Source organism: Heteronotia binoei, chromosome 16 (genome assembly GCF_032191835.1).
Source record: "Heteronotia binoei isolate CCM8104 ecotype False Entrance Well chromosome 16, APGP_CSIRO_Hbin_v1, whole genome shotgun sequence".
NCBI lineage: Eukaryota > Metazoa > Chordata > Lepidosauria > Squamata > Gekkonidae > Heteronotia > Heteronotia binoei.
Window position 1 is genome coordinate 39,875,548 of NC_083238.1, and position 22,739 is coordinate 39,898,286.

The 22,739-nt window shown below is 43.1% G+C and overlaps 1 protein-coding gene across 1 annotated transcript; it reads left to right on the forward strand.

Annotated features, from left to right (window-relative positions):
• The first annotated feature begins 1,519 nt into the window (after positions 1-1,519).
• NUP35 (nucleoporin 35) lies at positions 1,520-21,956 on the forward strand. The gene is made up of 10 exons (XM_060256898.1): positions 1,520-1,885; positions 3,560-3,692; positions 7,152-7,322; positions 8,530-8,657; positions 11,858-11,918; positions 14,774-14,909; positions 17,969-18,038; positions 18,128-18,256; positions 21,033-21,197; positions 21,338-21,956. Exons 2-10 carry the CDS (start codon positions 3,650-3,652, stop codon positions 21,413-21,415), a joined length of 981 nt encoding a protein of 326 aa, XP_060112881.1. The 5' UTR covers positions 1,520-1,885; positions 3,560-3,649; the 3' UTR covers positions 21,416-21,956.
• Positions 21,957-22,739: the final 783 nt, after the last annotated feature.

Here is a 22,739-nt window from a genome sequence, read left to right on the forward strand (position 1 = left end):
TCAATTGCACAGCTGAACTATTAAACCAAGCCTCTCCTTCTATTGGCTGAGGCTTCTCTCCCTCCTGGTCCGCTGGGAAAAGAAGGAAACAGCCAGAGCTTCCTTTAAAGCAAGCTATCACTTCACCCTCAAGGGAGGCGCCTCAGCCAATGGAAAAAATAGAGGCTTGGCTATGTATCGCCTGTGTGATTGAGCAAGCTTGGCAAAGCAAGCTGTGATCCAGAAGAAAGCAAGAGAGAGGAGGGAGGAAGCAGATGACAGCCAGCTGCTCCGGGGCCTAATAGGGGCCCTGATTCAGCCCCTGGGCTGCATGTTTGACATCCTTCCCATGAATTTAACAAGTATTTTAAAGCCATCTAAGCTGTTGGCCATCATACCTGTGGAAGTGAACCTGTTGTTTAACTACACATTGCATAGAAGAATGCTTCATTTTGTCTCTTCTGAACCTACTGCTGACTTCTTTAATTAAATTACTCTAAAGTCTAATATTATGAGATATTCTCTCTGTATTCTATAGCATTCATAAATGTTATTAGGGTGTTCTCCCTCATACACTAAGCAGCCTATAATCTTTATTATTTCCTCATGTAACAGGTGGGACAAAGTAAGACTTCCTTCTGTGTAAGCATACATAAGGAGAGACATGAAAAAGGCTGATAAAATTATGTATGGGGTGGAGAAAGTGAATCAAGGGAGGGTTCCCCCCATCCCATAATAAAACTTAGGAGCACCCAGTGAACTTCTTGGGGAATAGGTTCAGAACAGCCACAATGAAACATTTTTGTACTCGTCAAGTAATTAAACTGTGGAATTTACTGCCAGTAGAGGTAGTAATGGCCACAAGCATAGATAGCATTCAAAAGGGGACAGACAGATTCAAGAAGAGACCCATTGATGGCTACTAGCAATGGTAACTGAACATATAGAGAGGCAACAAACGGTTGCTGGAGGAATTGGAGCTTGGGCTCTTTAAGAACTAATGGTAAAGTCAGCCCGCGCAAAACAGCGCTGTATTTTTTCTCCAGTCAGCATTTATTATTTCAGGTTTGGTTTATGCTTTGCGAGTTAAGCACTTTGACTTTCCATTGTGTGCATGATTTCTATAACATTTTGCAGTTTGTTATAGCCATGAGCTCTTTGCTTTGTTGTTTTGGTTTCTGTGCACGACTTCCTTTTTGGTTTTGTTTGTTCACCTGGAAGTTGGCATATCTGCTTCAGACAGGCCTGAAACTCTCCTGGTATTAGACATACATCTGAGTCTCAGCTGTGCTACAGTACAATTGATAGAGCAGCAAAATGGAGGTAGGGACAGACTGGGGGTGGGGATTTCACTTCAAACCTGAAACAATCCTGAATTTGAAGAGAAAAATCTGAAATCTGAGGGAATCAATACATCATGGAATTAAAATTCCCGAAAAGAACAGAAACAACATCTGTAGCTTTAAGAATGTCCACTGAACTCTGTGGCTATTGCAGTTGCTTGGAAACCACAGCACTATTGCTGAGCAGTCCAAGCCTCAGTTTCTGGAAAGCAAAGCTGTGGGAAGGAGAGCAGGAGTAGACTGGGAGGCCGAAACTGGCCTGGAAAGACCCATTCCCTCAGATCATCATGTCCCCTGATGGAGAGGGGCTCACCAATGATAGGCCCAGTAGCAACTACTAGAAACTCACCACCAATATGATTTAGCCCAGCTTGGCAGCAGTTGCTATGGTGCCCTTAGGCCTGGCCCACTAACAGCAGCAGCCACCACACAACTAGGACCTGCTCTCACCACCACAAAACATAGCCAGCCTTTTGGTGGTGATACAACGGCCCTTTCTGCAAGCACAGCTTACTGCAGAGAATCCAAGCAATCAAGCCTTTAAGCTTGACTTCTGCATAAAGGTAGGATTACGAATCTTGGATGACTAGCCTATAGCTTGTAAGTTGGTATATTGCTATTTTTATTATATTGTCTTGCTTTTAAGTTGAATTGTTGATTTTAAAATGTCGTTAGCTGTCCTGAGCCCATAAGGGGAGGGTGGGATACAAATTTTATGAAATAAATAAAAAAATATATTGCTAACCTCCAAGTGGTAACTGGAGTTTTTACTACTTGCTTGTCCATTTCTGTAATTCCTTAAAATTCTAAATTAAGTATGAAGAATGGTTTAAAAAGTTAAAGAGACCGTAATCATAGAATTGCCAACAAGTCTGGCAAAGTGTCTTGCCCTTTTAATAGAGGCTTAATGTATAGAAACACAAACTTCTCCTGATAAATAAGCTTCGATTTGCATGATATCCCTCCCCCACCTCACCTTTCTCTAAGAACATGACAATCACTTCTGTAGAACCCAAAGGCTTGCACACCGTTTAGGGGCATTTTGGTTAGATCCTAATGAAAAATGTGACGCATTTTGTCGGGGGTGGTGGTGGTGGATTTTAGTGTGAACTAAAGCCATCAGCTTGGGGGATAGGGTTGCCAGGTCAAATTAAAGAAATAACTGGGGACTTTGGGGGTGGAGCCAGGAGCAAGGTCATGACAAATATAATTTAACTCCAAAGGGAGTTCCGGCCATCACATTTAAAGGGACTATGCTCTTTTTAAATGGCTTCTCTCCATTGGAAATAATGGACAGGGGTACCTTTTTGGGGGCTTATAGAATTGGACCCCCTGGTCCAATCCTTTTGAAATTTGTTAGATACTTTAGAGAGAGGCACTGGATGCTATGCCCCCCATCCAAAGCCCCAGATCATTTCTCCATTATACCCTATGGGAATCGATCTCTATAGGGAATAATGGAGTCCCCAGCAGACATTTCCCTTCCTTTCTGATGACCCTGAAGCAGGGGGAGGCCTCCAAACCGTGAATCCCCTGCCCCCCACCTGGGAATTGGCAACACTATTGGGGTATCACTGCAGCGAAATTAACAGCTGGTCTTCCAGCAGCACCTTCAAGATGAACCAATCACAGAATCATCGTGTTTGAAGGGATCCCTCGGGTCATCTACTCTAACCCCACTGCATAGGGTTGCCAACCCCAGGTGGGGGCAGGGGATCCCCCGGTTTGGAGGCCCTCCCCCTGCTTCAGGGTCATCAGAAAACGTTGAGGGAGGGAGGAAATGTCTCTTGGGCACTCCATGGAGACCGATTCCCATAGGGAATAATGGAGAAATGATCTGTGGGTATCTGGGGAAGACTGTTTTTTGTGGTAGAGGCACCAAATGTTCAGCACAGCATCCGGTGCCTCTCCTCAAAATACCCTCCCAAATTTCAAAAAGATTGGAGCAAAGAAGGTGCCCCCCTTCATTATTTCCAATGCTCATTATTTCCCTTGCTCCTGGCTCCACCCCCAAAGTCCCCAGATATTTCTTGATTTGGATCAGGCAACCCTACTTCTGCACGCTGCAGGAACTTCACAGGGCGGGAATAAAAACTGAAAATTCCTCAAGTGCCACGGAACTCCGATTCGCTCATTTACGAGAACGGGGTGGGTGGGATTTCCACTAGGAACTAGCCTTAGGTCCGTCCTCTCTATGGTCAAAATGGCGACACCCACGACGCGCCCTCTCTCTGCAGGAAGTGACGACTGCCATCCCGCCGCGCTTCCGCTGCATTTGAAAGTGCCCAGTCCTGCCTGACGGGGAAGCCTGTCCGCGTGTGGGGCGTATGGCCGCCTTCGCCATGGAGCTGCCGCTGACTCCCTCCGTGGGTGAGTGGCCTCCTCAGCTTCTTCGGCGCCGCGGCTCCTTCCTTTCGGTGGTGAGCGGGCCAGCGAGCTTTCCTTTTCCCGCGCCTTTCGCCTTCTTGGCGATTGTGGGGTTAGGCATTGCCGTCCAAGCGCCGGCGCCTCGAGAGGGTTCTAAGGCGAGCGCATGCGCACAGGTGGCGGGGGGGGAGAGGCGAGAGCGAGCGCTTCAGGTGTTCGCGGCCTGTGACGTCAGCGGGGTTCCGAACTTTGACAAGAGATGGGCTGGGCGCCCGCGGGTGAACCTCAGTGCAAAGGAAGTCCCTCAAGCGCTCTCGCCCCGTCCCTGCGCCTGCTTCTCGGGGGAAAGTTACACTGCCTTGAGCCCTTCAGGTATGCCTTGAAGGAGGAGGTCCAATCCCGACAGTGTTTGGAGAGCTTCTTTATTGATTTGGGGTTTTTTTTTATGCAGTTATTCTCCGCCTTTTACTAGTTATTTTATTTAAGTTAAATTTTTCAATTTATACCCCGCCCTATCTCACAGGCGAGCTCAGGGCGGCTTAGCATTTAAACAACATTAAAACGAACCACATCAAAATTAAAAAGCATAACTACAGATATATGAAATCAGATCCAAGAACACTAATCCTAGAATGTATTTCTCCTTTAGAGAAGTGTATCAGAATATTGGGGTTTTTTTGGATTGACCTATTCAAATAAGGGATATTGGCTGTTTATCTTATTACATATACTAACCCATCTTCTACTATATTTTAATGTATTCTTTTTTTCTAATGGCAAACTAGAATGATGTGTAAACCTCTTGAGAAACTAATGCCCTCTATTTAAACCCAGAACTTACAACAAACTCTTATTTATGGCACTTTACACCTATTACATCAATCTGCTTTTTATCACCCTCCATTGTTGTTTCAGCCAGTTAACAACACTAACAAACACAGGCCCCAATTTGTGATTCTTTTAATCTGCTAAAAACATTTCCATGACTCTACATCAGGTGTGTCAAACATGTGGCCCAGGGGCCAAATCAGGCCGCAGGAGGGCTCCTATCAGGCCCCTGAACAACTGGCTGTCGTCTGCTTCCTTCTCTCTTTTGCTTCCTTCTGCATCTCAGCTTGCTTTGCAAGGCTTGCTCAATCACACAGGAGCTACAGAGCAAAACCTCTATTTTCTCCATTGGCTGAGGCTCCTCCCCCTCCTGGTACCCCAGGGGAAAGAGGGAAAGAGCTAGAGCTTCCTTTGCCCAGTTCCCCGGATCCCATGGGAGAAATACAAAGAAAGCACCTTTAAGACCAACAAGTGCTAATGTTTTAAGTTTAAAAAAAAATATTAGTCGTGTTTGTCTGTGTCCTTTAAAAAGTTTATATTTCTGTTACCTAATCTTAAATAGGTACACACATGGCCTGGCCCAACATAGCCTGGCCTGGCTCGACAAGGTCTCATTTATGGAAGAGCCAACCCTCATAATAAATGAGTTTGACACCCCTGCTCTGCATCTTAGCTCACTGCCAACTTTCTCTATATTTAGGACTGCTTGCCATTTTTGTCTGATGAAGTCTCCTTAGAGCACATGAAAGCTTACATTCTGAATAAAACTTAGTTGGTCTTAAAGGTGCACTTGACTACTGCTTTGTATTCTAGTAATCTGTACAGCTGGCAGAAGACCTCACAACAGCGTGTAGGCTGGAAGCTTTCAGCACAACTTGAGCACCTTGATGGTAGTGTGCTGGGGGGAGCGGTGACTTAAAAGGACACCCGTTGGATCAAGTTAAAGCCTGGTGGAAGAGCACCATCTTACAGGCCCTGTGGAATGTGGATAGGTCCTGCAGGGCCCAGATCTCCAGTGGGGGATCATTCCACCAGGTAGGGGCCCAGACCAAAAATGTTATAGCAACAAACTGATTTTTCTTAAAAACAACACCCCCCTCATTTGATCCTGCCTCCCCAATGTATTGAAATGGCTGTTTAAAAACAGTATGCAAGGTGGATTTTGGTAGAAAAAGCCCAGCAGGAACTCATTTGCATTTTAGGCCACCCCCCCTGATGCCACCATTGTTTCACACGGCATTTTTTGTGGGAAAAGCTCAGTAGGAACTCATTTGCATATTAGGCCACACCTCTGACATCAAGTGCGATCCTGCTAAAAAAAAGCTGTGACAGTATGTTCATATTTCTGCAGTCTCAGAATGGAACAGGAGTTCGGCAGCACCTGCTCACACTTATCCAGAGGAGTTAGTCATGTTAGTCTGTTGCTGCAAAATAGTTAAGAGTCCAGTAGCACCTTTAAGACTAACAAGTTTTATTGTAGCATAAGGTTTCAGGAAACACTGCTAATGAATGTGTTTCATCTGACAAAGAGAGCTGTGTGGCTTGAAAGCTTATACTACAATAAGATTTGTTAGTCTTAAAGGTGCTACTTGGACTCCTTACTATTGTGCTGACACATATTCCAGCATAAGCTATCCTGAGTCAGAGCTCAGGGATGTCATATTAAATTAACTCTGACTCACCACTGGTACTGGATTAAATTTTGTCTCTTCAAGGCACTACTACACTCTGATTTAGTTTTGTTAATATTTCTACCCCTTTGGAAATAGAAGCCCCACAATGTTAAAAAATTGTATTGTCTGAGAGAGAGAGAGAGAGAAGCAGCCATCAAAACGGATAGGTTTGGGGGTTTTGTTTAAAGACCTGGGAGAATATGTTCATTTTAGGAAAGGAAAGCAAAAGTCCCCTGTGCAAGCACCAGTTGTTTCTGACTCTGGGGTGACGTTGCTTTCACAGTGTTTTCACGGCAGACTTTTTACAGGGTGGTTTGCCATTGCCTTCCCCAGTCATCTACACTTACCCCCCAGCAAGCTGGGAACTCATTTCACCGACCTCAGAAGGATGGAAGGCTGAGTTAACCTGAGCCGGTTACCTGAAAACCCAGCTTCCACCGGGGATTGAACTCAGGTCGTGAACAGAGCTTAGGACTGCAGTACTGCAGCTTTACGACTCTGCGCCACGGGGCTTTTAACCTGGTGTCTAAAGGGGTAACTAGGAGGCCAATGTCAAAAGCAAGCTGGTCTTAGATTGGGAGTTGTGGCATACCAGCCTGTGCATGGCCAGAAAGCTTACTAGTTAACCATGAATTTGTCTGAGCCTTCAAGCGCAAATGCTTGGGGGTAGCCTCAGATACATAGTGCTTCTCACTTTTAAAGGGGAGCACATACCCTTGTATTACTGAATTCATTTGGGTACAAATCAAGAAGCTAACAGTGTGATGCTGTGCAGACTTTCACCAGTCAAAGCGCACAGAGCTATGCTACAGTAACACTGCCTAGAGTTGCATGGTAAATGTTCTAGGGTGTTTTGTTAGCCTCTAAAGTGATGCACATGGAGACTTTGGCAAGACTACTCTTCAGCTGCCTTGAACAGACTTGTTAAGGTAATTCTCACAAATGGTGTTTTCCAACATAGGTGCTGAGCCAATGACGCTCGGCTCCCCTACTTCTCCAAAGCCAAGTGCTGGTGCTCAATTCCTTCCTGGATTTTTGATGGGGGACTTACCAACTCCAGTGACACCGCAGACTCGTTCTTTAACTGGCTCTTCAGCTGGGATAATGGAAATGAGATCTCCTTTGCTTGCTGGTAAGATAGGTCTGAATTAGAACTTGCACTATAAGGAGAGTATCTGCCCAGGCCAAACCTTTGAGTAGTCTTGACCTTCCAAGGGTGAGTCTAAATGCAGTACTGTGGGCCTAATGTAGTAGTATGTATTCCATTTATCTAATCTTGGATGCAAGGATCATCCATATTCAGTTGCTTTCTGCAGATATAAAAAGAGCACTTCACGGCCTAGAAGATTGCTGGAAAGCTGCTTTTTCAGCTTTCCTCCAAATAGCAATAAGACAGTTTTGGACTTTTTGGTTTGGAAGGAAAATCACCTGTGTACGCTTTTTTCTTTTTAAATGTTGTGTGCACTTTGGCTGTTAGGAACTATGATCATTTATCTCTTTCTTTCTGGAAAATGCAGGTACTGTTTTTTCATATCTATCCAGCAAAGTGAACTATTGCATCTGTATTTATTATGGGATGGATTCAAAACAGTCCAGCAGAGTGAAGCTTGTAGTATGTCATCTCTTGTGTTGGAATCCCACATCAAGGATGTTTTTACTCTATTTGAATTACTCTTATTTCATACTGGCTTATAGCCTCAGAGGCCACTTGAAAATCTGTTTAGCAGTGAAATCAACAATGCTGGTCAAGTGACATCTTGTTTTAAAACTTGGTTCTCTTGCCTGAAAAATTGAAATTAGAGTATCACCAAGATATATTGGAGGATTGCTTGGCATGTTTCAGTGTGCTTTTTAATGAAATGATTAATCACTTCTGATGTGTTACATTAGTAAAAAAAAACAACCTCAGATTTTGCCAGAGCACTGTTCTTCGCTGTTTATGGTGGCTGTTAAGGCAATGTCAGTACTGCTGTTTTCTAATCCAAATATAGCTGTGGAATATTTTGTTCTGTTATGCTGCTTTTTTAGTAAATATGAGAGATTTGTAAACACAGGAGAGTTGCAGTTCATTTTTGTAAACATGGGTAAGGAAGATGTTGATTCTCTACTTTGTATTTCACAAACTCTTGCCTTATTTGTTAGTAAGATGGGGCATATGAGAATAAAAATATGCAAAATCATTGGTGCTCAAACTTAGTCATTAGTTTTTTTTATTCTTAGGATGTAAATGTTGTTTTGCAAGTGACTCATTTTGACTAGGTGTAGGAAGATTTTACAGATGATAAAGAGTTGATTCTAAGATGCTCTAATACCATTTTAATTGTTCTGTCTTCACTTAGGTGGATCTCCTCCACAGCCAGTAGTTCCAACGCACAAAGATAAAGGGGGTGCTCCACCAGTTAGAAGTATATATGATGAAGTAGCTAGCCCAGGTCTGGGATCCACACCCTTAACTTCAAGAAGGCCTGTAAGTGACCATAAAACAAGCATGGAAAGTTACATTGAAATATGCAGCTGGTAATTGAATTGTTCTGCTTTTTTCAGATTTTCAAGCAAATCTTCCACTGTCACTAGGTGTGTTTGCTTTAAAAACAACCAAAATCCTATAGGTCCTAGAAATGTACTCACCATGTTTATAGGCTTACTTTGTGCACAGAGCAGTTTAACATGGTATCGTCTGTATGGTTAGGTAGGGAAGATATAAAAGCCATTTTTAAAAGCATGCTGATGTTCAGTGTTTCTTTTCTTTACCCTTTTCCCTTCCCTAAAACAATGGGTGAGAATAATCTAAGCTGTGGGGCTCCATCCCTTTTGAGCCTGCCAACACATTTGTAATTCTGACAGAGGGTGGAGGGCACAACCTTCAAATGGCTGCCATGGCAGGTGAAGCCAACCACAAGATGGCTGGGATTGAGGCTAACAGAACTCTGATAATAGTTCTTCAGCATTTCAGACAGAAACTTTGTTTAATGGGATGCCTTTTAAAATCAACATACTGTTTAAGAATATTTTCTTGCATACACAGAACGTAAGTATATTGAGCTAGTTAAGAAACCCTCATCTGGCAGTATGTTAAAATGTAAATTATGTCACTTGCTCTTATATTAGATGGTTTTGATTACTGAACCGTTGGATTTTTTTAACTGAACCATTGGATTCTGATTACTGAACCATTGGATTTTTTTAACCATTGTGTTACGTTTTCTTTTGTTATAATCTACCCTGAAACTGCTTTACAGGAAGGGCAGAATAAAAATCTACTAAAATTAAATGAATTAAAAAATAAATCTGTTGCATCTAATACACTTATACCAAAAAGATAAGGGGGGAAAAAACACGTTTCTCCGAGCTTCTTTTCCACTTTAGATGAGCCCAGGCATTTTCAGCCTGCACTATTTCTTGCAGCAACAGCAGTTGCAGCTGAAAGAAGAGTGAGCTTTTTGCACGTGGGATCACAAAATGATTTCTCTGCCATCCTGTACTTGCTTACTGTTGTCCCAAGTGCTGTGTATATTGTTTGAGATGGGGGAGGGGCTCCTGTTGGGTACAACATAGGGTCAGAGTGCAGGGGGGGAATTGCCATATCTTTTCCCTTCTGTGCCCCCTCCTCACCTTCAGAAGAGCCTTTTTATTGACCCAAGAGAAGTTTAGATCTAACCAAATGCCGTAATGCCAAAAAAGTGGAATAATTATTGACTTCTTTCTTATTTTACCACTGTTTTTTTATTGCTCTTTTATCACTCTATAAATTAATTTGATGGTGCTGCTGTTCCGTTTGTTCAGTTTACACTCATTAGTTCATATTTATTCATCCATAATCCTTTATTTACTTAGTGGCTTACTGCAATAGTTTTAATTTTGTTAGCTTCTCTTAGTGTCCTTGTGGCAACACAGCACGGTAAACGTTTATAGTTTGTATTCAATCAGAGTAGACTTGCATGTAGATTGTACAGAACTGCTAGCAGTGCTTGTAAAGTCTTTAAAAAGCGAAATAATACAATAAATGGAAACCCTGCTGAAATATCTCTTCGGGTAGTTCTTTCAAAGCTTAGCTTTGAAGGCTGGAGAAAAGAAAGAGTGGAGAAAACTCAAATGGATTAAGAATGTTCAACTTTATTTGCATTTTGAGCTAGATGACATTAAAAGGCAACGCACAGTACTGTAACATTACTTTAAAACAAACAAACATAGAAACTAAATTATTGAAAAAAATCTCCTAAATACAGGCCTTTCTTGGGATGGGCTTGTGCTGTATGCTGTGCAGCCCAACTGTTTCCCCTCAGATAATCTGGCTTGAAATCAGGCTCTCCCTGTGAACTTGGATGAATATTTGCTGTGAAACAAAGTTATATACTGTGGTAGTTGTGGGATGATAATTATTTAAAGGTTTTCATGGTAACCTGGGCAAGGGGAGAAAAACCTGTATTGCCTTCAGCACCTTCGAGGGAAGGGTGGGATAGAAAAGTACTTTAACAAGATAAATATATTTTATATAATGTTTTAATATTGCAGCCCTATTAAAACTGGCCTAGATATTTCATGTCTGTATCCCACCCTTCCAACCAGTTCAGGACAGCTAACAAAGTTAGAAGTGGTCTCAACAACTCAGAATCCACTGCATCAGTGGTCTCCAACCTTTTTGGCACCAGGGACCAGTTTTGTGGAAGACGATTCTTCCATGGACCGGGGTGGGGGGGCATGGTTTCGGGATGATGAAATTGTGCACTTTATTTCTATTAGGCTGGTGTAGTGGTTAAGTGTGCAGACTCTTATCTGGGAGAACTGGGTTTGATTCCCCACTCTTCCACTTGCAGGTACTGGAATGGCCTTGGGTCAGGCATAGCTCTCACAGAGTTGTCCTTGAAAGGGCAGCTTCTGTGAGAGCTCTCTCAGCTCCACCTACCTCACAGAGTGTCTGTTGTGGGGGAGGAAGATAAAGGAGATTGTAAGCCAACCTGAGATTCGGAGTGGAGGGCAGGATATAAATCCGGTGTTGTCTTCTTCTTAATACATTGTAATATATAATGAAATAATTATACAACTCACGGCCCGGATGCTAGCAGGCCACGAACTGGTACCGGTCCACAGCCCAGGGGACCCCTGCACTACATAGTTCTACTACAAATTCACCCCATATCAAATAATTTAAAAGATAAACCCAACTGTTGCTGTATTAAGCTGTGGAAGCCTGTGAGCATTCACCATTTCTTGTGTTCTCATTCCAGTGTGTCAATCAGTGTGTATTCCTCTTATTTACCCTGTTCTGCCCTTGGAGAGCAATAAGCCTTGACTAATCTATCACAGCATTGCAGAAGAATGGAACTTCATCTGTGGCTGTGTATGACTGCCAAAAAGACAGAGGATGCAAATTGGGCATTGGATTAGCCAGACTGTACCTCTGGAGGCAATGCAAGCAAGTGCGCCCCAGTTTCATTGCTATATCATCCCTTTGTTGTTTAGACTTCAAATAATAAATAATTTGTCCTTATTTCCATCAAGGTGAACTTGCTCACTTATTTTTCCTGGCAAATTCTTAGGTTCACATGAATGTTTTCATATCAGTGTCGTTGTCTTACTGTCAAATTGCCTCTTTACACTATTGAACTACTTTTCTTTTCTGAGGTTGCAAAATCATTTTGAATGGCAGATTTCTGTCTTTTTATGCAGGCTGGCTTCTCAGTAACGCAGAGTCCAATGGCTGGATCTATGCCAACAGCCCCTGGCACAGGTAGGACATCCGATCAAGAATACTCTTCTTGGCTAGACTGGTTAGCTGAGGCAAGCCTGATCTTGGTGGACCTTGGAAGATAAGCAGGGTCGACTCTTGTCAAGTACTTGAATGGGAGACCTCCTTGGAATATCAGAGCCAGGAGGCTGGGGGCAGGTTTTATTCAGCCATCTTTCTGAATATCCTCCATGCCCCCAGTAGGGCTCAGTCACCAGAGGTTGCCATGACTTCCAGGTGCACACTCTCTTTCATGCACACATGCACATAAAAAGACAAAAATACCAAAAAGAATACTCTGCTTCGTGCAGTGTTTATGGCAAGCTAGGCAAATCACTGCATCTGTGAACCCAGTGAAGTATAACTGCATCATACCCTGCTACAAGTTTTGTTAGTTTTGAAGGTGCTGCTGGAGTTTTCCTCTCTTCTTCTGGATCTGACTTAAATGCGGTTGTAGGTCCAGCTTATCTCATAGCACAACTCTGTGCAAGTTTACTCAGAAGTAAGTCCCTTTGTTTTCAGGTAACTGCTTAGAATAGTACTGTTAGAACATTCTAGTAGAGCAGGGTTTCCCAAAATTTTCTTTCCTGTGCCCCAGTTATTTTTATACTTCTCCTTCGTGGCCCACTAAAATTTGGGAGTGGAGCTAAGAGACTTTGGGGGTGGAGCCAGGAGACAGGAATTATGTCATTTCCTGTGGTGTCAAGGGCCAAGTGATGTCACTTCCGGGGCACACTGAACCAAAACTCCACCTTTTCCTGTGATGTCACTTCCAGGGCACTTCTCCAAACCTGCCTCTTCTTCTGAAGTAACTTTGTTTTCAGAAAAATTTCTCTGAAACTCATGCTGAGTCAAAATGGGAGTGAAAAGTGGGCAGTCCTCTCTTTCCACTCCCACACCTGCATGCACCTATCTGTTCGTGTGTTCTTCTCCAGCTTGCAAGCACTCCTAATGCCCATGTTCAATTGCCTGTACCACCTACACACCCCTTCCTCAACAGCACTGGCCAGTGTATGAAGTTGGGAGTGCTGTTGACATCGCTGTCAGGAATGACAGCACTGTGTATCACCCATACTGGGCCCTGGCAGCTGCTCTACCTCAAAAAATGCTGAAACATTTAGTAGACCCTTCCTTCAGCTGCTACTACTGGAACCCTGACTCAAGCTATAACCAAGCTTGTTTGGTTTCAAGAAAATCTTTTGACAGCTATTTTTCATACTTTTCTTTAACTGAAACACTGGGAAATTGCTGTGAAAGGTAGCAGAGAATTGTACTGCAATTAATGAATTAATTTCAAGTTATATGAACTTCATACAAGCTTTTCTGCAGTTATCCCAAAAAGGATATTTATGAGGGGCTTGCAGCTTTTTACTGGCTGTGTTTCCCATGCCTTAAAAAGCAACCTGTTTTGCAGATATTTAGCCAGTGAACTTCTTTCATCCTTTTTAACATCTACAGGAGGAGTTTAATTTTGGTGTCAGACAGCTGTTAAAAGCAGGATCAGTAAAATGGTGCCAAGTTCATAGTACCATCACTTCCAGTACTGTTGAGATATACCGCAGTAATCTCCAATCTCTTTCTGGCCCACACCTCTCACACTCACACTGAAATCTCATAGAAAGGCCAGCTGGCTACAACTGGGGGTGCCAACTTTTCATTGGCAGAGGTCCTATGTCTGCAACAACAGTATGATGAACAGAAAAGTTTCATCCAGTAAAAATGGAAGGAAAGAAAGAGAAAGGGAAAAAATGAAATAGAAGGAGAGGAAAAGAAAAACATGGAGAGAAAGAACATAAGAGGAGCTATGTTGGATCATGCCAGTGGACTATCCAGTCCAAAATTCTCTCATACAATGCTCAAAAAGCACCAGAATGTCTACCAGTGGGGCCAGGGCACTAGAAGCCCTCCCACTGTTGCTTCCTCCCCCCCTTCCAGCACCAAGAATACAGACAGAGCATCACTTGCAGGAAAGGAAAGAAAGAAAGGAGGGGGAAAAAAAAAAGCCTTTCTCACCATCAGATGGCCCCTGCCAGCAACAATTCTGCCCAGGGGTCGTTTGGTAAAAAAAAATAGCTACTGGAAAGCCCAGTCGCCGCTGAAAAAAACACACACTCTCTTCTTTGCCGCCCAGACCTCCCGGGGAAATCTCCCCAAAAGAGCATACTGCAAGGCACATGAAAGCTCATACCTTGAAGAACACTTCATGGGTCTAAAGTGCCAGTGGACTCCAGCTTTTCTCTTAAACACTGGGAGTGGGGAGAAGAAAGGAGACGCAGCCCAGCTCCTCTCTGTACAACACACAGACGGGGGAAGGAAGCCAAACGGAGCTCAGGCTTTGCAGCCTGTGTCAGTCTTCAAGGCTAGCTTTTCTCTGCACAACAGGGAGACGGAAGGAAGGAAGCAGAACAGAGGTCATGCTTTGCTGGGGGTGGGGCTAGCTTTGGCTTTTCTTGTGGCCCAGTATCAGATCACAAATGGGAAACACTGTAGTAGAGCATTAGCTTGAAATAGGCAGAAAATAAGCATCAAAATGTTGCTCATAATTTATGATAAATCTCTCGTTTGTGGGCTTTTGGGACTCTTGATTTAAAATTCTGGTTTGTGTTATTTTGTTTGCTGGCATTACTTGTGCAGCTTTCGCTGACTGCTGGCCTTGGGACAGCATATTGTCCCCAGCCCTTCTCTTCCGAAGCTTCTCAAATGCTTAGAAATGTCGGCAGTATTCATTTGAGCACTCTTGTGTAGGTTTTAGTGTTACTTCACTGGTGCTTGCTTTCTGTTTCTTGTTAGAACGCCCAGTTCCATTTCTGCTACTGTCACTTGGAAAGGTTTATCATCTTAAAACTTGCCAATTTCAGGTGTGTTCAGTCCAGCCAGTCTTGCACAACCCAGGAAGACAACAATGTCTCCAGCTCAGCTAGATCCGTTCTACACCCAAGGGGATGCCTTAACGTCAGAGGATCATCTTGATGACACCTGGGTAACTGTGTTTGGGTAGGTGATACACACAGCCCGAGCAGTTCTGCTAGGTGCATGTGGACATAGTCTATCAGAGTGGTATTTTTTTTAAATCTCCCATATAACATGGCAGAAGGAAGCGTGTTAAAATGGGCCAACATAAACATCCTTTGAATATGGGGATCAATCAAACAAGAAAAATACTCTGCAAGTGAACCACTAAAAGGAATTCCCCATTGCATGGAAGAGCAGTGCCCAGAAGCAAGACTTCTAAGGTCTTGGATCTCCATGTCAAATAAACCCTGTTTAATCATGACAAAAGCATGAATAAAAGGGTAAGATCATGGATGCTAAGCCCCTTTGATGTGATTTTCCTTTCATTGTGGATCAGCTAATCAGATAAATAAGATTCATGCAGCATTGTTTCCTGTCCTGGCAAACAGTTTCAGGTAAAAATAAGACCTCCTGAATTTTAATGTCCTCATAAACCTCTTGCCGATGTTTAAAGCTTGTATGCTACATATATGAGAGTGGAAGTGTGCTAGCCTGTTTGCCCAATTTCATGGAAGAGCCTTGATGTGTGTACTTGTACAAGCACAGGGCTTGTTATGATAGTGCAGCTGGACTTGTGGAAGCTAAGGATCATAAAGCGCAATCCCTTTCCCCTCTTTGCATAGCCATATATCTTATTCTCAGCATGGCCAAATTTCTGGATATTTAATTCTAGAGACTGGACCCATGAACAAAATAAGACATGTCTTTCTACAAACCTGGAAAAAAGCCCCATGTTCACAGAAAAATCTGGTAATGTTTAAAAAATATTGGATGGAAGCAGCTCCTGTAGCTTTAAGAAATGTAGCATTAAGGGTGTTGAAGAGGTTGCTAAGCAACCACAACAGTATTGCTAGCCTTCAAGGTTGGTTTCTGACAGTAAAGGGCAGGGGGAGGAGGTAGGGCTGTTTTGGCATTTGAAGGAGAACTCATTGGTGCCAGGCCCGACAGCTACCACCACTTGATACCATGCAACTTGCACGACTCATCCAGGATTGGCTGTCTCCCACTGTTCAACAGGGGGCACCCCACAAATGCCAGTGTGATGTAGTAGTTAGAATTTCAGACTAGGATATGAGAAATCCAAGTTTGAATTCCTGCTCTGCTGTGGAAGATTGCTAGGTGACCTTGGGCCAGCCATGCTCTCTGTCTAATGTTCCTGAGGATTTTGTAGCTGTGAGGACAACATAGAGGACAGGAGAATGATGTGAGCTTCATTGGAGCCCATTGTTGAGAAAGGGAAAGGGTGTACATGAAGTAAATAATATAGCTGACAATGGGGAGCAGGTTAGAGGTAGGTTAGTGCATGAGAGAAAACAAGATAAGGAGCAGTGAAAGCTGAAGATGTGAAGGGTTACCAGGAGGAGGGAGAACAAGTAGTGTGTGAAGAAGGGACTACAAGGGAAAGTGAGGTCTTCCCTCTTGTAAGTACTTGTGAATTCCCCCCTGCACAACTAGGCCCAGCCCAGAGGCTAGTACTGTGTAAGGGCCATCGTTTTCCTGTGTGGAAGCTGCCAGGGTGAGAGAAGGCGGGAAAGCCAAAGACAGGAGCAGATCAAGCTTGGTTGCCTGATGAGCAGAGTTCCTTTTAAGCTGGTTAGTGTGAGCTTGCTCACAGTTTTTTAGCCTCCCGCTCACATTTTTGTTTTAGCTCAGGAAAAATGGCCCCCGAGCAAACTGATTTATGAAGTAGCTCATACCTTTAATGCCAGTAGCTCACGAAGTGGAATTTTTGCTCACAAGATTCCACAGCTTAGAGAGGAGTGTTGGTGATGGGTGGAAAGTAGAGAAAGATAAGAAAAAGGGATGAGGCTAAGGGAGGCCCCCCACTTGCACGGTGCCTAATTGTGTGCATAGGGCTATAGACTGAAACTATATTTTATGTGTGGCCCTGAACTCTTCCCAACTGCTCAAATATTCCTTGAGATAGTTATAGGATGGTTATAGGATGGGGGAGACTTGTCTTAGCAATAGTATGTGCAAAAAGGATCTAGGGGTCTTAGTGGATCATACGCTGAACATGAGTCAGCAGTGTGATGCGGTGGCTAAAAAGGCAAATGCAATTTTGGGCTGTATCAACAGAAGTATAGTGTCCAGATCACGTGATGTGATGGTATCGCTTTACTCTGCTCTGGTAAGACCTCACCTGGAGTATTGTGTTCAGTTTCGGGCATCACATTTTAAGAAGGATATAGACAAGCTGGAACGGGTCCAGAGGAGGGCGATGAAGATGGTGAGGGGTCTGGAGACCATGTCCTATGAGGAAAGGTTGAAGGATCTGGGGATGTTTAGCCTGGAGAGGAGGCAGCTGAGAGGTGATATGATCACCATCTTCAAGTACTTGAAAGGCTGTCATATAGAGCATGGGTGGCCAACGGTAGCTCTCCAGATTTTTTTTGCCTACAACTCCCATCAGCCCCAGCCAGCATGGCCAGTGGCTGGGGCTGATGGGAGTTGTAGGCAAAAAACATCTGGAGAGCTACCGTTGGCCACCCCTGATATAGAGGATGGTATGGAATTATTTTCTGTGGTCCAAGAAGGTAGGACCAGAACCAATGGGTTGAAATTAAATCAAGAGAGTTTCCGGTTCAACATTAGGAAGAACTTCCTGACCGTTAAAGCGGTTCCTCAGTGGAACAGGCTTCCTTGGGAGGTGGTGGGCTCTCCTTCCTTGGAGGTTTTTAAACAGAGGCTAGATGGCCATTTGACAGAAATGAAAATTCTGTGAATTTAGGGGGAGGTGTTTGTGAGTTTCCTGCATTGTGCAGGGGGTTGGACTACATGACCCTGGAGGTCCCTTTCAACTCTATGATTCTATGATAGTTATTTATTGTGTAAGGCTGAAGCTAAAGTGTAAGGGTTTTGGGATTGGTGACAAGACTGATCTAAGTAGTGATTGTGGCCGTATTTGAAGACTGGCTGGGTCTTGCATCTGCATTTCTGGGAACATTGCCAAGGGCATAGTTATATTTAATATTGAGGGTTTTAAATTTTATTTCTGATAGTTAAATAGTAATGTGAGGTTCTTCCTATTACTGTTTCAGGTTTCCTCAAGGATCTGCTTCATATATCCTGCTACAGTTTGCACAGTATGGAAACATACTGAAGCATGTGGTGAGTATAAAGCTGTGGCTTACATTTTTTTAAAATCACCTGCTTTGTTAATTTTAGCTTCTAATAACCATTTTCATTTTTCTATACAGATGTCCAACACGGGGAATTGGATGCATATCCATTACCAGTCAAAATTGCAGGCCCGGAAAGCCTTGAGCAAAGATGGAAGAATTTTTGGTGAATCCATCATGATTGGGGTGAAACCCTGCATAGATAAAGTGAGTTTATTTATTTATTTTGTTATTTACAGTCTGCCTTTCTTACTGGGACTCAAGATGGATTGTGCTGAGTGAGGCAAATACAGTCAACAGGAAGGAACCTTCATTATATAATGAAATAGGATTTGGATTGGAGAACCAACCAGAAATTAAAAAAAACCCTGAATGGAACCAAAAATTGTTAACATTGAATGATGCAAAATTATATAGAGTGACCTAACTACAGCAACACGTACACAGCAGTCAAAACCACAGGTCCCTAGTAGTTTATATAAGTAGGTTTATGAATCATTTTGTATAGCGGTACTATATTATCTACATCGGGGTGGCCAAACTTGCTTAACGTAAGAGCCACATAGAATAAATGTCAGATGTTTGAAAGCCACAAGACAGGGAGGGAGGGGGGCAATTGAATGGGGGAGGGGGAGAGAAGTAGAAAGAGAGCAACTTTAAAGGTAATGGATTCTTTAAGCTGCCAGCTGGCTTGGTTTAGAGAGGTGATTTAAAGAGAGAAATGCCTTCTCCAAGCTGACCAAAGGGGCAGTGGGAGCTTTGAGACCCACCCAATATGTGTGAAAGAGCCACATGTGGCTCCCGAACTGCAGTTTGGCCACCCCTGAGGTACATAGAAAAGTCCTCTTGAGTAACTCAGTTTTGCTGAGTTTGTGGAAAGCCAGGAGAATGGAAGCCTCCTGACCTCCACAACAGAGGAGTCACATGTAATGGTAGTTGTTGATTAATGCACCTGCAGAAGGCCCTGCTCAGATGAGTGAAGCTTATGGGGGAAAGAAAGGCAGTTTCCCAGATATGAGGGTCCAAGGTCTTTACATGTAGTAGCCATACTTTAAACTGAGCCTGATAGCAGATGGGCATCCGGTGTGAGCGACTGCAGAATGGGAGTAATGTGCATGCTCCATCTAACTTCTAGTAATAGCCTAGCTATGGTATTCTGCACTGACTGGAGCTTCCAAATGGATTTTGATGGGAGATCTGTGTATAGTAGTCTAGTCTTGACGTCACTGTGCCATGGATCCAGGTGGCCAGATCAGCCAGAACAAAGTTAGTGGCCATTTTTCAAGCTAGTCTGAGTTGGAAGGAAGCCTTTTTTGCAGCTGCCTTAACTTGCTTCTGCAGCGATAATGTTGGGCCCAGTCTAACCTCAAGTTCTTAACTGAGTCAGCGGAACCCATCCAAAGCAGGGTGTATAATGTCCTTCAAGACCTCTGCCTTCCCAACCAGCATACCTTCTGTCTTTTCAAGAGGAAAAGGGACGGGGAGGGACGGTGGCTCAGTGGTAGAGCATCTGCTTGGTAAGCAGAAGGTCCCAGGCTCAATCCCTGGCATCTCCAAAAAAGGGTCCAGGCAAATAGGTGTGAAAAACCTCAGCTTGAGACCCTGGAGAGCCGCTGCCAGTCTGAGAAGACAATACTGACTTTGATGGACCAAAGGTCTGATTCAGTATAAGGCAGCTTCATATGTTCATATGATTTAGTTTCAAAAGGAGGAACAGTGTTGCCAGGCACCTATTCTCACATCATTGCTTCTGAATTTCATTTAGAGTGCTTCTGTGACTCTACCATTCAGCTTCTGAGAGATGTCAGGCTGTTGGGAGTGCTCACTATTCATAGGAGCCAGTCGAATGATAGTCTCAGCTGCTAAGAGCACTTTTGGTGACTTGAGTTGGTTCAGATTAATAATATTAGCAGTGCACTATTGGCATTCAGAGGGCCTGCATCACATTAATAAAAATCATGGAGTTAGTATATTACAATCTTTAAAAGTGCCATCCGGAATGAAGTGAGAAATACGAACGCATCACAGAGCTTGGATGTTGTGTCGATTCCCGCCCTGCCCTGCTGAGATCAGCACTCTGGAATAAGTACAGCCCTGAGTCAGGATAGTGTTTAGAAGGACAGCATTTCCCCTGATAATTTCCCATCTGTTCTGATGCTCTAGACAGGTGTATCCATTAGCCTTCTAGTTTTGTGCATGATCAGGTATGGGAATGAACAAATTGTTGCAACAAATACAGATAACAAGATACAGGTGGGAATAACAATGCAGAAGGTTTTTGGTTCTGTGTTCGGAATTTTACTTTCATTCTGGAATGGCAAAATGATCAAGTAGCTGCGAGACCTTTTCTGATTGAATAATAAACTAAAGGACAGTCTACTTTAAATACTTAAATTGTTGTTTGGTTGAAGTAAGATAGTCGTGTTCTAGCAACATGGCAGGTTTTTTTGTTGAAAACATAATATTTTTTCCAAAATAAACACCATATTAATTATTTGCCCTGTACCATGGAAACATAAAGACTTCTTAATGCATACTGTCATATCTCCTTTTCTCTCAGCTAATGGCTACAGTTAGCAGGTTACTTGTCTGACATACATCTTGCTGCCTGTCCGTCTTCACTGCTGACTTCACGTAGCCTTGGATCGCTGGATAAGATATTCCAGTAAGCAGCTACAAGCAAAAGCTTTTGCGCCCTCTCTCTTTGCTGGGCTGACCCAACCTCTCAGACTAGATGTGAAATCCAGGCTGTGATCACACACACTATAAATAATGCACTTTCAATCCACTTTCAGTGCACTTTCCAACTGGATTTTACCCATTCACACAGTAAAATCCATTTGGAAAGTGCATTGAAAGTGGATTTGAAAATGCATTATTTAGTATGTGTGATCACAGCCTCTAAGGCTGGCTGACTTCTGAAAAAGATGGTTAAAGAACTAGAATACAGTTTTTAAATGGGATATTTTATCTCTGCTTGCAGAGCGTCATGGAAAATACAGACAGAAGTTCTGCATCGTCCCCTTCTTCAGCCTTCACGCCTCCAATGAGAACACTAGGTACCCCTGTACAGTCTCCAGGTGTTCAAAGGATTTCTACAATGAGACCTCTTGCTACAGCCTATAAAGCTTCAACTAGTGATTATCAGGTACGTAGGAATGTAAGTGAGGAAACTGTCTTGGTCACATTAGTGTCAGATAAAAGGATTCCAGGTGTCGTCTAGAAGAACCATAAACCAACAACTGGCCAGAAAAGTATGCTTACCATGTGTGTGACTTTCTTTTCTAGGTGGTTTCTGACAGACAGACTCCGAGGAAAGATGAAAGCATCGTGTCCAAAGCTATGGAGTACATGTTTGGCTGGTAATAAGAGATACTAGAGTCCACTTTGCTGGAGGATGTAACATGACTGCTGGTTAGTTGTATAACTTGTTCACAGCAGCGCTTCAGATGTCCACCCCTTGAAAAAGGAACTTTGGCACATGTGTGTTTTGCACTTTAAAGAGCGGCTGGGTGTACGCCACTTTTAAGCTGTTCAGCCATTGCAGCTAGCATTTGACATTCTGTCTTTAAGAGTGGTTGCATGACTCAAGTGAAAATTGACTTACACATCGCACATGAGTCTTGCTTTCAAAACATTGTGATGCTTTTCATAGTTGCCTGGTGGCACAATTGTCTTCTGAAAATATGCTATTCTTTGCTGCAGCCTTAAGTTGATATTGGTTATTGTGTAAAGATAACAGACAGGCTTTACCAATTTTAAACCAAATATTTTAGTTTGAATGTTCTTCCGTGCATTGATCAGCATTCATATGAACTTTGGCTAGGTTTGTTCTAAATCATCAGGTGTCCCAAAAGTTTTAAAGAATTTTTGTTAATAAAAATTGTGGTGCTACAGATACGAACTACCTACTGGTTTGCGTGAATCTTTAAAGAACGCACTGGCTCTGTACAAATACTGCTGTATCTGGAACCCCTTGAATTAGAGACAGAACTGCCTTTTCGAAGTTTATTATTTCAAAACCCATGAAATCAAACTGTTTTGGAAACTTTAAAGTATATGATTACCCACGTCAAATAGTTAAGGTGAAGTCTGGGAAATATATTCAGCAGCGAGGGCTTACAGATCTCTCTCCACATACTGCAGTCGAACCCAGTTATGCAAAATTTGACTAACAGTGCTTTTGTTTTAAAATTTTGCATGGGGCTTTGGTAGCTACTAGCACAACAGAAGAGGTTGAACAGTGATTCACAGGCACAGATTGAACACTAAAATAGTCTCCAGCTGTTCTTTGAACCCCCATGGGTGTCAAACTCATTTGTTATGAGGGCTGGATCTTAGCTAAATGAGACCTTGTTGGGCTGGGCCATGTGTGTCATAAAATGTAATGTAGGTAGCAGAGTTATAAACTTTATAAAGGATACAGACAAAAGATTTCTAAAAAGCTTAAAATAAGATATGCTTAAGCATTAGCACTCATTGGTCTTAAAGATGCTTTCTTTGTATCTTTCCCATGTGACCCAGGGAATTGGGCAAAGGAAGCTCTGGCTCTTTCCTTCCTTCCCCAGGGGACCAGGAGGGGGAAGAACCTCAGCCAACAGAAGGAAGAGAGTCTTGGCTCAGTAGCTGTGCTGTGTGATTGAGAGAACCTGGCAAAGCAAACTATTCCTTCTCAAGGAAGGAGCCTCAG

Excerpts from the sequence above, each read along its gene's own strand:
- NUP35 (XM_060256898.1), top strand. The coding sequence starts at position 3,650 with ATGGCCGCCTTCGCCATGGAGCTGCCGCTGACTCCCTCCGTGG. Across the intron at positions 14,910-17,968 it reads ACCTGGGTAACTGTGTTTGG|GTTTCCTCAAGGATCTGCTT; the intron begins GTAGGTGATACA and ends TTACTGTTTCAG. Across the intron at positions 21,198-21,337 it reads CTTCAACTAGTGATTATCAG|GTGGTTTCTGACAGACAGAC; the intron begins GTACGTAGGAAT and ends TTTCTTTTCTAG.